General features: G+C 40.5%; 1 protein-coding gene across 3 annotated transcripts in view; it reads left to right on the top strand.

Moving 5' to 3' along the window:
* Positions 1-17348, top strand: part of SAMD4B (sterile alpha motif domain containing 4B) — a 118085-nt gene that overhangs the window by 14477 nt on the left and 86260 nt on the right. For 2 of the 3 annotated variants that reach the window (XM_053721585.1, XM_053721586.1), the window contains exons 3-5: positions 10017-10490; positions 12070-12312; positions 14638-14747. In XM_053721585.1, coding sequence (XP_053577560.1) covers positions 10017-10490; positions 12070-12312; positions 14638-14747 — 827 coding nt within the window. The remainder of the gene's footprint in view (positions 1-10016; positions 10491-12069; positions 12313-14637; positions 14748-17348) is intronic. The other variant, XM_053721588.1, reaches the window with a different exon arrangement.

The raw sequence follows: 17348 nt of genomic DNA, 5'->3' as shown, positions 1-17348 counted from the left end.
AGGGAGATGCAGTATGAAAAGCGTGTCATGTGACTCCTGTGGTGGTAAAATATGGCGGCATACATAGCTGCATCAAGCCCTGGATATGTATACTTTTAGAAACAATTTTCTTGAAATGTTTTGTGTAAGCTGAAGCTACAGCATGAAGAGCTGTACTCGGTTTTTTATTATTATTCAGTAGAAGTTAGTTTAAATGATTTTTTGCAGTCAAGTGTTTAATGTCCCTTTAAGGAACAGAAGCATCTCTGCATGTTCAGCTATAAGTCTGTTTCTGCTATCAGTAAGTTCTTATTAAGGAACAGAAGCATCTCTGCATGTTCAGCTATAAGTCTGTTTCTGCTATCAGTAAGTTCTTATTAAGGAACAGAAGCATCTCTGCATGTTCAGCTAGAAGTCTGTTTCTGCTATCAGTAAGGGCGTTTGACGCTAAGCTTTCACTTTTCACACTACTGCATGGGGCAGAAAGATATTTTTGGGCCATTAAATCTCAGTTTATTAACTGCCCAGTACTTCAGGGGTTTGTCTGAATGAGGTACAGTGATCTCTCCCAGGTAGGCTTCCAGCTGTAAAGTAGCAGCTTTTGGACATATAATAATACAAATAACAGCAATTTGTATTGGCAGAACAGAAGTGAACACTTTTTAGTTAAGTCTCCACTCCAGCTTAAAATGAAATGGGAACATGTAGTTTGAAAAACGCCACAAGATGGCGTATGGGTAGGAATTTGAGGTATCGGTTTAAGTATCGGCGCCTTTTGCATGAGTACAAGTACTCGTGCAAATACTTGGTATCGGTACCGATACTAGTATCGTTATCGGTGCAACCCTACTTTCTATATATCCCATTACGCTACCCGGCCGCGGTCAGCGCTACAAAACATGAGGCAATACTGTGAGTGGCAATAGCAACACTAAAAAGGCACAACTGAAAAAGCTATAATAAAATAAGCTCCTGTAAATAATGGCTAAGCGAACATTTGTATGCTTATTAGATATAGCAGTGCCCTTGATGTAGTAGACAGACAACTTTAAAACAGAACATATATGTTGGGAAGTAAACATTTCTCACCAAATTTATAAAAATTTAAGCAACAGTGTTTCAACAAACAGAGTATCACATTAATGTAGGTGGAGCAGGGACAACATGCCCCGATCTGGTATAGGATTATAAAAAGTTAAACAGATATTCAGCAATAGCTTATTAATGTAGCTATACAAAAATGAGTATTATGCTGAATCTGAACCGCTAAGAAACAAAGCAAGGGAGTACCCATGTAAACAATAGAACCTTATGCTAGAGATTCGAGAATGTACAGTATAAGGTAGTTGGCAAAAAGAAAACTTAACAAAGCAACTAGAATAGGGATGGACAGTCTGATTAAATTGCAAACCAAAACATTAACCCGGGTAAGTGGCAATGCAGTGGTACAGTATCCCAGCAATTGTCTTTCACCCTACACCTGATCGCAGAGCTAGACAAATTATTTTAGCTGATTGGGACGACCAGCTGCATACACCACCTCTCATTATAAGGATCTCCACAGGCAAATCCAAGTGTGCGGTCAGGATTGATACCGTCTTACTACTACAAGTGATCCAGTGCTCATATAAGACAGCCTCCGGGGAGCATGGATGAATGCCTCTCCATGTGAGGCTTCAATGTCGCTGCCGAGCCGCCAGCAAGACCAAGTGGGACAGAAGCTTCCAGGAGCAAGATTCAAATAGGCTTTCTGCTGGGCTGCTGTCATCTTTGATCTTCTATCCGCTGGTACGTCTTTGTGATAAGAGGTTGGTTGGAGCACGGCTAGGTGCTGTCCCTGTAGGGATACTGATCAACTGCGACTCTTAAGAGCCGAAAAGATGTCTCAATGAAGGTTAGAGTTGCTGTCTCCCATTCTTTCACAGCCGCCATTTTCTTTGTCGGGGAAGTAAAAAACAAAGCTGGTATGGCGTCAAGGGCTGTTCCGTTAGCTTAATTCAGTAGTCTGGGTGCAAACATTAAGCTGCCATTTAGGAATTATGAGCTACTAGCTTTGTTATAGCTGTCTCTGGTCTTCTAGTAGCTACGCCCACAATGGCTGCGTCATAGGGTTTGGATCAGGATTAAAGGGACAGTCTAGGCCAAAATAAACTTTCATGATTCAGATAGAGCATGTAATTTTAAACAAATTTCCAATTTACGTTTATCACCAATTTTGCTTTGTTCTCTTGGTATTCTTAGTTGAAAGCTTAACCTAGGAGGTTCATATGCTAATTTCATAGACCTTGAAGCCCACCTCTTTCAGATTGCATTTGAACAGTTTTTCACCACTAGAGGGTGTTAGTTCACGTATTTCATATAGATAACACTGTGCTCGTGCACGAGAAGTTATCTGGGAGCAGGCACTGATTGGCTAGACTGCAAGTCTGTCAAAAGAACTGAAAAAAGGGGCAGTTTGCAGAGGCTTAGATACAAGATAATCCCAGATGTTAAAAGTATATTATTATAACTGTGTTAGTTATGCAAAACTGGGAAATGGGTAATAAAGGGATTATCTATCTTTTAAAACAATAAAAATTCTGGTGTAGACTGTCCCTTTAAGTTCAATATTGAGGTTACCAGTCTTGATTAGCAGCATGACTTATGAGAGAGTCTTGTAGAGGTCTTCGATTTAGGCTTTTTGAGTTCCATACTGGGCTATAATTTTACCCCTAATACCAGGTTTGAGAGCCGGAGCTCTTGCAGTGTGCGTCCGGCCGCTTATGTAGTTGGCTTCGCCCCCAGAACATGCAATTTTGAATTGTGATTTTAAACGACTTTTCTATTTACCTTTTATCTAATTTGTATTGTTCTCTTGGTATCCTTTGTTAAAAAAAACAATACCTAGGTAAGCTCATTGGCTGCACATATGTGCTTTATGTTATTGGCTCACTCAATGTGTTCAGCTAGTTCCCAGTAGTGCATTGCTGCTTCTTCAACAAAGGATACAAATAGGATTAAGCAAATTCTCATTAAACTACTTATTTCTATGATTAGACTTGCTTTATTCTCTTTGTATCCTTTGTTGAAGAGTAAACCTAGTTAGTCTGATAGTAGCTTAGGATCATGCATATGTCCTTAGCATTCTATGGCAGAAGTATTTGCCACAATGTTTAACATTGCTATGAATATTGTTATTATCTCTGCTGACAGATGGCTAAAGGCACGTGCACTGTCCTGAGATCACCTAGCATTATTTTTTAACAAAAGATACCAAGAGTACTAAGTGCAATTAATAATAGAAGTGAATTGGAAAGCTTTTTAATGTATTCATGTAAAGGGCTAAAAAAGTTAAAATTAAAATGTACGTGGGTAAAAGTTATTTCTGTTTTTCAGTGGCATACACACATATGCTGTGAGGGCCCGTGCACTAGTATTTAAGCTTAGAGAGCTGGCGGTAGTGTTTGTGTCATATAACCCCACTGCTGACTCTCTGAGCAGGTATACTGTGACACTGGTGCCCTACAGCATATGTGCGTGTGATGCTGAAAAACTAATTTACTTTTACTAGAAGCATTTTTGGTAATGGAAATATATAGGAAAAATGCTTCTTTTTAAAATGTAAATGCACCCATTCCCGTTTTTAAAGGAACAGTCAACTCCAAAAAAACGTTATTGTTAAAGATAGATAATCCCTTAATTTCCCATTCCCCAGTTTTGCATAACCAACACAGTTATATTAATATACTTTTTACTAGGGTTGCACCGATACCATTTTTTTATGACCGAGTACAAGTACCGATACTTGTTTTCAAATACTCGCCGATACCAATTACCGATACTTTTTTTTAATGTCATGTGACAGTTTACCAAGCACAATACAGACTAATTATTTAAGATTCTTTCTTTATAATTATAAAGGACTGTAATTCAAAAGACATTATGAAATAATAAAACAGTTTTATTTGTCAAAAGTTTACTGAACATGTTTATAAATAAAAAATATTACAATAAAATATTAAATTTAAAGGGGTGATGCAATTGGGTTGTAGGGCTGTTATATAACATCAATCTGACATTTGTATGGAGGTTCGACTCTAAGTTGAACAGTCTTTCACTTTCCACCATACTGCATGGGGCAGAAATATATTTTTGGGCCATTTTAGCCAGAGCTGGAAATTTGTTTATTAACTGCCCAGTACTTCAGGGGTTTGTCTGAACGAGGTACAGTGATCTCTACTACAATAATACAAATAACAGTAATTTGTATTGGCAGAACAGTAGTAAACAATTTTTAGTTTAATCTCCACTCCAAAATGAAATGGGAACATGCAGTTTGAAAAAATGCCACAAAGTAGCATATGGGTAGGAAGTGGAGGTATCGGTTTAAGTATCGGGGCATTTGCACAAGTACAAGTACTCATGCAAATTCTTGGTATCGGTGCTGATACTAGTATCGGTATCGGTGCAACCCTACTTTTTACCTCTGTGATTACCTTGTATCTAAGCCTCTGCAGACTGCCCCTTATCACATAACATTTTATTTATTATCTATTGACTTGCATTTTAGCCTATTAGTGCTGTGTCCTGCACAACTCCACAGGCGTGAACACAATGTTATCTATATGGCTCACATGAACTAGCAGTCCCCATGTTGTGAAGAGCAAATAAAAAAAGCATGTGATAAGAGGCTGTCTGTAGTGGCTTAGAAACAGGCAGAAATTATTATTTGTAGAGCGCCAACAGATTCCGCAGTGCTAAGAAATGTAGAGGTTTGAAGGTTATAAAGTATATTCATGTAACAATGTTGGTAGTAAAGACTTTATCTATCTTTTTATACAATAACATTTTTGGTGTTGACTGTCCCTTTAATTTTGACCCTTCTATCCCTTTAAGTTTTTAAGGGACAGTAAAGTCAAAATTTAAAGTGACATGAAACCTAATTTTTTTTCTTTTCTTTATTTCATGATTCAGATAGATCATTGCAATATAAACAACGTTCTAATTACTGAGGTAGGCTCAGGAAGGATTAGCAGCTGCTGATTGTTGGCTGCACATTAATGCCTGTTGTTGTTGGCTCACCCCAATGTGTTCAGCTAGGTCCCAGTAGTAAATTACTGCTCTTTCAACAAAGGAAATGAAGAAAATGAAGTAAAATTGATAATGGAAGTAAATTTGAAAGTTGTTTAAAATTGTATGCTGTATCTAAATTATAAAAAGAAAAAATTAATGTCCCTTTTTTAACCCTTTCTGAGCCATCGCAGAGTTTCCCACTCAGGTGCTAATGACGGCTTGGAGCCATCGCTAGCACTCTCCCACCTTCAGGGAGATCTGGGGGCTCCCACCCGCTCCTACCCCGGCGATCGGGCCTGTATAGTGACAGGCATTGCCTGGGCTTCACGATTGGCGTGGTGACATCACGCGCAATGACGTGATGACGTCACCGCGCAACTTTATTAACAAATTACAATGACAAGAATAGGTAAAGGGGGCATGCTACTTAGTCGCCTGTATCTCAGGCATCTAAGCAGCTACAGACCCCCAAGACCCACCGTTGTAAAGGTAATCGCCTAACCTTTCCAACAGTATAAGTCTTGGGGATCTGGAAAAAAAAATATTTAAAATAAATAAAAAACGCTCAAATCAGCTTAGCACCCAGCTGGGAAAGTGCTTAGCACTCAAAGAGTTAAACTTTTAAAATTCAGACAGAGCATGAAATTTTAAACAACTTTCCAATTTAACTCTTTTATCAACCTTGCTTTTATCTCTTAGTCCTTTTGTAGAAGAGCATACCTGGGTAGGCTCAGAAGCTGCAATGTGCTGCTGTAAGCTAACTGGTGATTGGTGGCTGCATCCATATGTTTTCGGCGATCTCCCAGTAGTGCAATGCTACTCCTGAGCCAAGCCTTCAACCAACGATGCAAAGAGAATGAAGAAGATGTAATAATGGCAGTAAATTGGAAGTTTTTTAAAAATTGTTTGGTTTATCTCATTCATTAAGGTTCAACTTTTACTTTATTGTCCCTACTTAAAGTGAGGGTAAACCCAAGCGTATAACGAATGCTAGGATTTACCATCACTAAAAATAAACATTAGTTTCTCCAACATTGGTGTGTCCGGTCCACGGCGTCATCCATTACTTGTGGGAATATTCTCTTCCCCAACAGGAAATGGCAAAGAGCACAGCAAAAGCTGCCCATATAGCCCCTCCTCAGGCTCCGCCCCCCAGTCATTCTCTTTGCCGCTCTGAACAAGTAGCATCTCCACGGAGATGGTGAAGAGTATGTGGTACCTACATATTCCTATCCACAAAGATCATCATCAGTTCCTAAGGTTCGCCTTTCTGGACAAACATTATCAGTTCGTGGCTCTTCCATTCGGGTTAGCCACTGCTCCCAGAATTTTCACAAAGGTGCTAGGGTCCCTTCTGGCGGTTCTAAGACCGAGGGGCATTGCAGTGGCACCTTATCTAGACGACATTCTAATTCAAGCGTCGTCTCTTTCCAAGGCAAAGGCTCATACAGACATTGTTCTAGCCTTTCTCAGATCTCACGGGTGGAAGGTGAACGTAGAAAAGAGTTCCCTGTCTCCGTCAACAAGAGTTCCCTTTTTGGGAACAATAATAGATTCTTTAGAAATGAAGATCTTCCTGACAGAAGTCAGAAAGACAAAGCTTCTAAACGCTTGTCAAGTTCTTCACTCTATTCTGCAGCCTTCCATAGCTCAGTGCATGGAAGTAGTAGGATTGATGGTTGCAGCAATGGACATAGTTCCTTTTGCTCGAATTCATCTAAGACCATTACAACTGTGCATGCTCAATCAGTGGAATGGGGACTATGCAGACTTGTCTCCACAGATTCAAGTAGACCAGATGACCAGAGACTCACTCCGTTGGTGGTTGACCCAGGATCACCTGTCTCAGGGAATGAGTTTCCGCAGACCAGAGTGGGTCATTGTCACGATCGACGCCAGTCTATTAGGCTGGGGCGCGGTCTGGGATTCCCTGAAAGCTCAGGGTCTATGGTCTCGGGAAGAGTCTCTTCTTCCGATAAACATCCTGGAACTGAGAGCGATATTCAATGCTCTCCGGGCTTGGCCTCAACTAGCGAAGGCCGGATTCATAAGATTCCAGTCAGACAACATGACGACTGTAGCTTACATCAACCATCAGGGAGGAACAAAGAGTTCCTTGGCGATGAGAGAGGTATCCAAAATCATCAAATGGGCGGAGGATCACTCCTGCCATCTATCTGCAATTCACATCCCAGGAGTAGACAACTGGGAGGCGGATTATCTGAGTCGTCAGACTTTCCATCCGGGGGAGTGGGAACTCCACTCAGAGGTTTTTGCCCAGTTGACTCAATTATGGGGCATTCCAGACATGGATCTGATGGCGTCTCGTCAGAACTTCAAGGTTCCTTGCTACGGGTCCAGATCCAGGGATCCCAAGGCGACTCTAGTGGATGCATTAGTGGCGCCTTGGTCGTTCAACCTAGCTTATGCGTTTCCACCGTTCCCTCTCCTTCCCAGGCTCAAACAGGAGAAGGCCTCAGTGATTCTGATAGCTCCTGCGTGGTAGCGCAGGACTTGGTATGCAGACCTGGGGAATATGTCATCGGCTCCACCATGGAAGCTACCTTTGAGATAGGATCTTCTAGTACAAGGTCCATTCGAACATCCAAATCTAGTCTCTCTGCAGCTGACTGCTTGGAAATTGAACGCTTGATTTTATCCAAGCGTGGGTTTTCAAATTCAGTGATAGATACTCTGGTTCAAGCCAGAAAACCTGTGACTAGAAAGATTTACCATAAAATATGGAAAAAATCTGTTGGTGTGAATCCAAGGGATTCTCCTGGAGTAAGATTAAAATTCCTAAGATTCTCTCCTTTCTCCAAGAAGGTTTGGATAAAGGGTTGTCAGCGAGTTCTCTAAAAGGACAGATTTCTGCTTTATCTGTCTTGTTACACAAACGACTGGCAGCTGTGCCAGATGTACAAGCTTTTGTACAGGCTTTGGTCAGAATCAAGCCTGTTTACAGACCCATGACTCCTCCTTGGAGTCTAAATTTAGTTCTTTCAGTTCTTCAAGGGGTTCCGTTTGAACCTTTACATTCCATAGATATCAAGTTACTATCTTGGAAAGTTCTGTTTTTGGTTGCTATTTCTTCTGCTAGAAGAGTTTCTGAATTATCTGCTTTGCAGTGTGATCCACCCTATCTGGTGTTCCATTCAGATAAGGTCGTTTTGCGTACTGAGCCTGGTTTTCTTCCAAAAGTTGTTTCCAACAAGAATATTAACCAGGAAATAGTTGTTCCTTCTCTGTGTCCGAATCCAGTTTCAAAGAAGGAACGTTTTTTACACAATTTAGATGTAGTTCGTGCTTTAAAGTTCTATTTAGAAGCATCAAAGGATTTTAGACAAACCTCATCTTTGTTTGTCGTTTACTCTGGTAAGAGGAGAGGACAAAAAGCTACTGCTACCTCTCTGGCTGAAAAGCATTATCCGATTGGCTTATGAGACTGCCGGACGGCAGCCTCCTGAACGAATCACAGCTCACTCTACTAGGGCTGTGGCTTCCACATGGGCCTTCAAGAACGAGGCTTCTGTTGATCAGATATGTAAGGCAGCGACTTGGTCTTCTCTGCACACTTTTGCCAAATTCTACAAATTTGATACTTATGCTTCTTCGGAGGCTATTTTTGGGAGAAAGGTTTTGCAAGCCGTGGTGCCTTCCGTTTAGGTAACCTGATTTGCTCCCTCCCTTCATCCGTGTCCTAAAGCTTTGGTATTGGTTCCCACAAGTAATGGATGACGCCGTGGACCGGACACACCAATGTTGGAGAAAACAGAATTTATGCTTACCTGATAAATTACTTTCTCCAACGGTGTGTCCGGTCCACGGCCCGCCCTGGTTTTTTAATCAGGTTTGAAAAATTTCTTTCTCTATACACTACACTCACCACGGCACCCTATAGTTTCTCCTTTTTTTTTTTTCTCCTAACCGTCGGTCGAATGACTGGGGGGCGGAGCCTGAGGAGGGACTATATGGGCAGCTTTTGCTGTGCTCTTTGCCATTTCCTGTTGGGGAAGAGAATATTCCCACAAGTAATGGATGACGCCGTGGACCGGACACACCGTTGGAGAAAGTAATTTATCAGGTAAGCATAAATTCTGTTTTCTCTCATCGTTTCGTAAAAAATTGTTAAACTCACCCTATCTGTAAGGAAAGCATATCGCTAAAACAGCACCTCACGGCACATCGCTTTTCCCAACGTTTTCACCTCTAGACCAATAGCCGTGCTAGGATGTCAGTTTGCACGCACGGCTCTTCATTCAAGAAAACGCTGTGCATGGATGGCCAGAGGCACTGAGTTAGCGATCTACTTCCCTTACGGATAGGGTGAGTTTAACATCGTATTTTACGAAACAATGAAAGAAACGGTTTATTTTTAGTAATGGTAAATCCTAGCATTTTTTATACGCTTGGGTTTACCATCACTTTAATGTTGGTGTCTGTCAGAGGTGGACAGATATATTTAAAATATCTGAATCACCGACCATACATAGGAGCCACACGTACAATTTTATTTATCGAAATTATATTTTTATGGAGACGTGACTCCTAGAACACGCCAAGTTCTTCCGTTATATGTTTTCAGTGTTTATCTTGCATTTCATGTCATTGGGTGACACGTTTATTTCTGTATTATGTAAAATCATACCAAAAAACTTGCATGTTTGTAGTTCACACGCACACAACCATCCAAATTCAAGCACATTTCAAAGTTAATTCCATTTGTCCTTGTCCATCAGCCAATCGCATAAAATGCATATGCATTCTGTTGCAAACTCTTACAGAAGTTCTTGACTTGCAAGACACCAAGGGACGCATTCAGTGCCAAAAAATGTATTTGGGAAATGATACAAAAACGCTAATGTAGCCTTGTAATGAAGAATGAAAAGCGCATTTGTGTGTACTCGCCCATTCCCATGAGGATACATTTTTATGTTGCCACATAATGCATTTGTCTTCCTGACCTATATTTCTTTCTCTTCTAGCACTAATAAACCAATGGCACCAGGAGTCAAAAGACAAAGTTATCTCCCTTCTCCTCTCCCACCTACCACTGCTGCAGCCTCGCAACACAGATGCCAAGTGCGAATACATGAAATTGTTGCAGAAAGTGCTGGCCTACACCACGGAGACCAACTCGTATATAGAGGAAAGTCGCCAGCTTCTTTCCTATGCCCTCATCCACCCCGCTACCACGCTGGACGATCGCAACTCACTGGCGCTGTGGCTTAATCACTTGGAGGAAAGACTTTCTGCAGGTTACAGCAGGCAGGGGAGGGCAGATGTGCCTGTTGTACACATGAGGCAGGGCTCAGATGAGTGGCAAGCTCCTCTGGAGTCTGGCATGGGGGAAGTAGGGCACAGCTGGCAAGAGAAGCCCCTCCGTGAAAATGGACTTATGCCCTTTCATTCCTCCAGCTCTTTGTCGTCTGCTATCCAGAATGTGGGGACTGGCTCAGGTAGGGATGTGTTTCCTAAGCAGAAGCGGTGCTAGGGTGACAGGGAGCATGAAGATGTAAACTACAGCGGGAAAGACTAGAGTGCATGATGGGTGATAAGTGTTTTACAAAGGGCACATGACCGATAATGGGGTTGCATAAGGTGAAGGACCCATGACTGAAAATGAGGGGTGTGTGAGGTGAAGGACCCATGACTGAAAATGAGGGGTGTGTGAGGTGAAGGACCCATGACTGAACGGTGATTAGGGGTCTTCAGAGTGCAAGGTGAGAGCACATGACTGACCAGTGATTAGGGGTCTACACAGTGCAAGGTGAGAGCTTATGACTGACCAGTGATTAGGGGTCTTCAGAGTGCAAGGTGAGAGCACATGACTGACCTGTGATTAGGGGTCTACAGAGTACAAGGTGAGAGCACATGACTGACCTGTGATTAGGGGTCTTCAGAGTGCAAGGTGAGAGCTTATGACTGACCAGTGATTAGGGGTCTTCAGAGTGCAAGGTGAGAGCGCATGACTGAATAGTGATTAGGGGTCTACAGAGTTCAAGGTGAGAGCACATGAGTGACCTGTGATTAGGGGTCTACAGAGGGCAAGGTGAAAGCACATGACTGACCAGTGATTAGGGGTCTACAGAGTGAAAGGCGAGAGCACATGACTGACCAGTGATTAGGGGTCTACACAGTGCAAGGTGAGAGCACATGACTGACCGGTGATTAGGGGTCTACACAGTGCAAGGTGAGAGCACATGACTGACCGGTGAGTAGTGGTCTACAGAGTGCAAGGTGAGAGCACATGACTGGTGAGTAGGGGTCTACAATGTGCAAGATGAGAGCACATGACTGACCATGATTAGGGGTCTACAGATTGCAAGGTTAGAGCACATAACTGGTATGAGGGACTTGCAAGGTGGGGGCACAAGACCGATATAATGAGGGGCTTACAAAGTGGAAGGCGAGGACACAGGACCGGTTTAATGAGGGGCCTACAAAGTGGAAGGCGAGGGCACAGGAACGGTATAATGGGCGGCAAAAGACCGGTATAATGAGGGGCCTACAAAGTGGAAGGCGAGGGCACAGGAACGGTATAATGGGCGGCAAAAGACCGGTATAATGAGGGGCCTACAAAGAGGAAGGTGAGGGCACAGGACCGGTATAATTATGGGCCTACAAAGTGCAAAGCAAGAGCATATGATGAGTTATAAGGGTCTAAGGGTATTAGAGTATAGCTAAAGAGAGAAAAAAAATATATGAAACAATTTTGGATAATAGAACAGGATGTTTAGTGTTGCTAATAAGAGGTCATCCTTTCTTTCTCTAGCTGAGGCTATGCTGGTTGCTCTTCTGTGCTTGAGGATATTTTAAGTAAAACCACAAATTATACCCTGCATTGCCAAGGAGTTCCTATAATAGTCATAGGCATCTGCCACCTCTAACACACCCTGAACTCACCACATGGTTTTTTTGAGGATGAGCTTTGCTCCTTTCGTTTATTAAAATGCACATGATAATTTGCACTGCAATCTACATCTTTTTATAGAGCCAACCCTCTCTGACCAGTGCTCTGTCTTTTCTGCCTTCCAGTGCTCTCCTGCCAAATGCACCCCAGTCCGCTGAAACGATCCATGTCCCTTATCCCTACGTCCCAGCAGACAGCCGGCGACTGGATGGGGGCAGATGATGTGAGTGGACGATCTGTGTTCCTCACACCAGACCATTGTGGTCCTCTCTCACCTCAGAGCAGTGTGGCTTCCTCGGGCAGCGAGCAGACAGAGGATATGGGTACTGGGCGTAACACATTTCATGAAGATGGTAGTGGTATGAAAGGTGAGCAGGGAGCGTCTTTCTAAACTTGTGTAAGAGATAATGAAATGGAAAGAGTCAATGACAATTTATGAGTAGCTTATGTGGCGCTCATTGTGTTACTTGTGAGATGTGTTAAGATTAAAGGGGCAGTATAGTCAAAATTAAACTTTCATGATCCAGATAGGACAATTTACTTTTATTATTTTGTTCTCTTTGTTGAAAGCTAAACCTAGGTAGGCTCATATGCTAATTTCTAAGCCCTTGAAGGCCGCCTCTTATCTCAGTGCATTTTGACAGTTTTTCACCGTTATACACTGATAGTTCATGTGTGTCACATCGACAACATTGTGCTCAGTCCAGTGGAGTTATTTATGAGTCAGCACTGGCTAAAATGCAAGTCTGTCAAAAGAACTGAAATAAGGGGGCAGTTTGCAGAGGCTTAGATACACTGTAATCACAGAGGTAAAAAGTGTATTAATATAACTGTGTTGGTTATGCAAAACTGGGGAATGGGTAATAAAGGGATTATCTATCTTTTTAAACAAGAACAAGTCTTGAGTAGACTGTCCCTTTAATTGGTTGCATGTGGAATGTGCCTACACCCACCAATGTCTGAAATGAGCAATGAACTGTGCTCAAATCGGCATCTCCTATTACTTTCAGTATCAATCAGCTATAAAGTCACCATAAACTATAGGAAAGAATATGTCCTGCGTATGAAAGAGCATTAATTCAACATGTTAGTGCTTCTTATCGTTATAAAATATCATTTTAGTTTTCGGCAATAACGTCACTAAACCAAACCCACAAATATGGGCAGTACATGATCCAAAGCAATGTTCAATTGGATGGCAAGTTCCTGTATATAATTATCTGACGATATTGTCACCCTGCGCATGCGCATTTGGATTGTTCAATTTACGCATGCACATATTACCTCCCTGATTCCGGAATTATTAAGCGGGTCTCCTAAATTCATCATAGTCTTCCAGTGAGTGACGTCTACAATGACGCTACTAGTGCTTGCTCATGCGCATCGCAGCTAAGTGCAGCCATATTCCAACCTGGGTTTTCAGCCCAGATTGGACAAGCAGCAACGGTACCCACGGAGTGGGTTTGGAAATTAATTAAAAAAATCTAAATCAAATTGCAGCAAAACGGTAATTATTTAGAAATGAAAGTGCATTTAGAAGTTTTTTATTTGTAAACGTTTAATCGATTTAAACTAATTTTTTTTTATTTATTTTTTTATTACAGTGTTCCTTTAAATTAAAACATATTTGTACGTTTATTTTACTTTTAAAGTGATCAGGAAGTGTTTCTCTCTACAGCTGGACCTGAAACCCAAAAAAATCTCTCATGATTCAGATAGAATATACAGTTTTAAACAACTTTCCAATTTACTTCTATTATCAGATTAACTTAATTCTTTTGGTATCCTTTGTTGAAGACGCAGCAATGCGTTACTGGGAGCTGGGTGAATCAATGACAAGAGGCATATATGTGAATGCACCAATCAGGAGCTAGTTCCCAGTAGTGCATTGCTTCTCCTGAATCTACTTATATATTCTTTTCAACAAAGGATACCAAGAGAATAAAGCTAATGAGCTAATAGATGTAAATTGGAAAGTTGTTTAAAGGGATATGAAACCCAATTTTTTTTCTTTCATGCTTCAGATAGAGCAACTTTCTAATTTACTCTTAATTTTTCATCGTTCTCTTGGTATCTTTATTTGATAAAACAGGAATGTAAGCTTAGGAGCCTGCCCATTTTTTGTTCAGCACCTGGGTAGCGCTACATTTAGCCACCAATCGGCAAGCGCTACCCAGGGTTCTAAACCTAAAATGAGCCGGCTCATACGCGTACATTCCTGCTTTTCAAATAAAGATACCAAGAGAACAAAGACAAATTGATAATAGGAGTAAATTAGAAAGTTGCTTAAAATTGCTGCTCTATCTGAATCGTGACAGACAGAATTTGTTGGTAGTCGGTGATAAACTGAACAAGCATAAAACAACCTGAAATGCATTTGAAAGCATTGCATCTCCTGTGCAGTAGACCACCAGTGTTCAGGACTTTACCTATGTGGTTAATCCATTGCAGAGGTTACATACATAATTATATTGGGTCAGTGATACAAAAATTATATGCGTTAACAAAGAGCATGTTTTCTTTTTTATTAGAATGTCCCTTTAACCCTTTTCATGAGGAAAAAAACAAACATTTTTAACGTATTTAACTGCATTCCTTTCATATGCATCATAGAAAATGTCCGTTTTAATGCCAAGTGTGTTTTATAGCCCAGTTAACTGCGTAGCTTTTTTTTTTTTTTTTTTTATTCTCAGACGTACCCTTGTGGCTGAAGAGCTTACGGCTTCATAAGTACGCCTCACTTTTTTCTCAAATGAGCTATGAGGAGATGATGACGTTGACGGAGCATGACTTGGAGTCACAGGTGGGAGGTGACACAGGGGGCTGCGTACATTTGGATGGTGACACAACCTCTTATTTAAAGGGACGTCAAACACAATTTTTTTTTATTTCATAATTTTAAACAACTTTCCAATTTACTTCTATTACCTAATGATTCATTCTCTTTGTATCCTTTTGTTGAAAATCATTTTTTTTTTTTTTTAAATCTTTATTTATATATAACCAACAGTAGGAACAAAAGCATCTGAAGTCACTACTTCACACCACGCAGGGTATAGCAAAGGAAAAAAACAACAACATAGAATAACATTGGGTTACACAAAGATACTTTATACTATATAACTCCAAAGTACCTTTTTTGACTTAAACCAAGAACACATTAAAGAATTCACAGACACATTTTCTGTACACCACTCTGGATGGCTATATATAGCTCCTAACAAACATGCCTAGATCTCATCCTGCTATAATCACAGTATACCCAGAACTATAGAGAAAACAAGAAATAAGTCTTTCCTTTTCTATATTATCCATCTTCTATGAGTATCACTTTTTATAGGCCTGATAACCCTCTCTAAATTTCCCCTTTCTTTCCTTTTCTCTCTTTCCTTCCCTCTTTTAGTTCCCTTAGAGAGCATCCATGTCTACTGTTGGGATATTTTATACACTCATCACAATTAAAACACATAAACAAAACAAACCGAGACACAACAGAACACAACAAAACAAAAAAAAAAAAGGGGTGGGGGCGGACCCACCACACGCCTGTCTCTCTACCCAATCCCCCCCACCTAGCCCCGATTTACCATATATTATGGCTGGAGGCATTAATACCATTCAACTGGAAAAATATTCCGTAAAATTAATTGTTCAAAGTCTTCCGTTTTGTGATAATGAGATGTTAGTAAAAATTGAGTTGATATAGGGTAAGATAAAATAACCCTCAACCACCCTAACTTTTTTATTATGTGTAGGTGATATAATGAATTGTTCAAAAAGTATTTGATGAAACATAGACTGTGTGAAACTCTCTATTGAAGGAGCTGCCTTATTTTTCCAGTTCTTTAGGATCAAACTACGACCTACCAAGATAGCAGTATTTATTAGGTTATTGTTTTCTATACAAAGAAAAAATATATCTCTGGATTTGAGTTTCAACCCACTTTCTAATTTATGAGTAAGCCAATATTTTACCTTACCCCAAAACTGCAAAATCTTAGGACAAGACCAGAAACAATGTATTAGATCTGCCGCTGGGTTGTTACACTTAGAGCAATAACCAGCTCCATTTAAATTCCATTTGCTCATTTTCAGTGGTGTAATATAAACTTTATTAAGTAACTTTATCTGAGACTCTTTCCATGTTACAGATATATTTGATTTCTGTGCCCATTTGTACCTTGTTTTAATTGTTTCTGCGGTCACATCCCTATACCTTGTTCTCCATATCTCTACTAATCTGTCCAAGTTTATTTGACCTTGTTATGCCAGCATAATTTTATATAACTAGGATATATTGTGATTTCCTGTTTTATATATAATCATATATGACGCAATTTTAGACCCTTCCAAAACTTCCATGTTGTGTCTCTTTAGCCCTTGTATAAAATGTCTAATCTGCAAATATGCAAAAAGGTTCTTATTAGGTATATTGAACTCTATAGAAATAACTTCAAAAGATTTCAAATGTTGCGTACTATCAAAACACTGATGAACAAAAATCATCCCTTTGTGTGCCCACCTTTTGAAAATTTCTGATGATAGACCCGGTGTAAATTTTGGATTTCCCCTTATCGGGAGAAAAGTAGAAAATTCATAACATTTAACGCTGTATTACGTTTTTGCCACGCAACCACCACACTATATATTGTGTTAATATTTTGAACACTTTTTGGAAGTTGTAGGGCTGAAAAACATATCTTAATAGGCTCAGTGGCTGCACATATATGCCTCGTGATTGGCTCAACCATGTGCATTGTTATTTTTTACAAAGGATACCTAAAGAATGATGTAAATTAAAGGGACAGTCTAGTCAAAATTAAACTCGCATGATACAGATAGAGCAGCTATTTTAAGCAACTATCTAATTTACTCCTATTGTCAATGTTTCTTTGTTCTCTCTGTATCTTTATTTTAAAAAGCTGGAATGTAAGCTTAGGTGCTGGCCTATTTTCTCTTACATTGGTGTATCCGGTCCACGGTTTCATCCTTACTTGTGGGATATTCTCAATCCCTACAGGAAGTGGCAAAGAGAGCACACAGCAGAGCTGTCCATATAGCTCCCCTCAGGCTCCGCCCCCCCAGTCATTCTCTTTGCCGCTCTAACAAGTAGCATCTCCACGGGAGGGTAAAGAGTTTGTGGTGTTAGATTTTTAGTTTTTATTTCTTCTATCAAAAGTTTGTTATTTTAAAATAGTGCCGGCTTGTCCTATTTACTCTGAAGCAGAAAGAGATGAAGATTTCTGCTGAGAGGAATATGATTTTAGCACCAGTAACTAAAATCCATTGCTGTTCCCACGCAGGACTGTTGAATACCGGAGAACTTCAGTTGGGGGGAACAGTTTGCAGGCTTAACTGCTTCAGGTATGATCAGTCATTTTTCTAACAAGACCCAGTAATGCTA

This window comes from Bombina bombina, chromosome 7 (genome assembly GCF_027579735.1).
Source record: "Bombina bombina isolate aBomBom1 chromosome 7, aBomBom1.pri, whole genome shotgun sequence".
In the NCBI taxonomy this organism is placed as follows: Eukaryota; Metazoa; Chordata; class Amphibia; order Anura; family Bombinatoridae; genus Bombina; species Bombina bombina.
The sequence above is the reverse complement of the archived record's forward strand: the minus strand, read 5'-3'. Positions and strand labels throughout refer to the sequence as shown.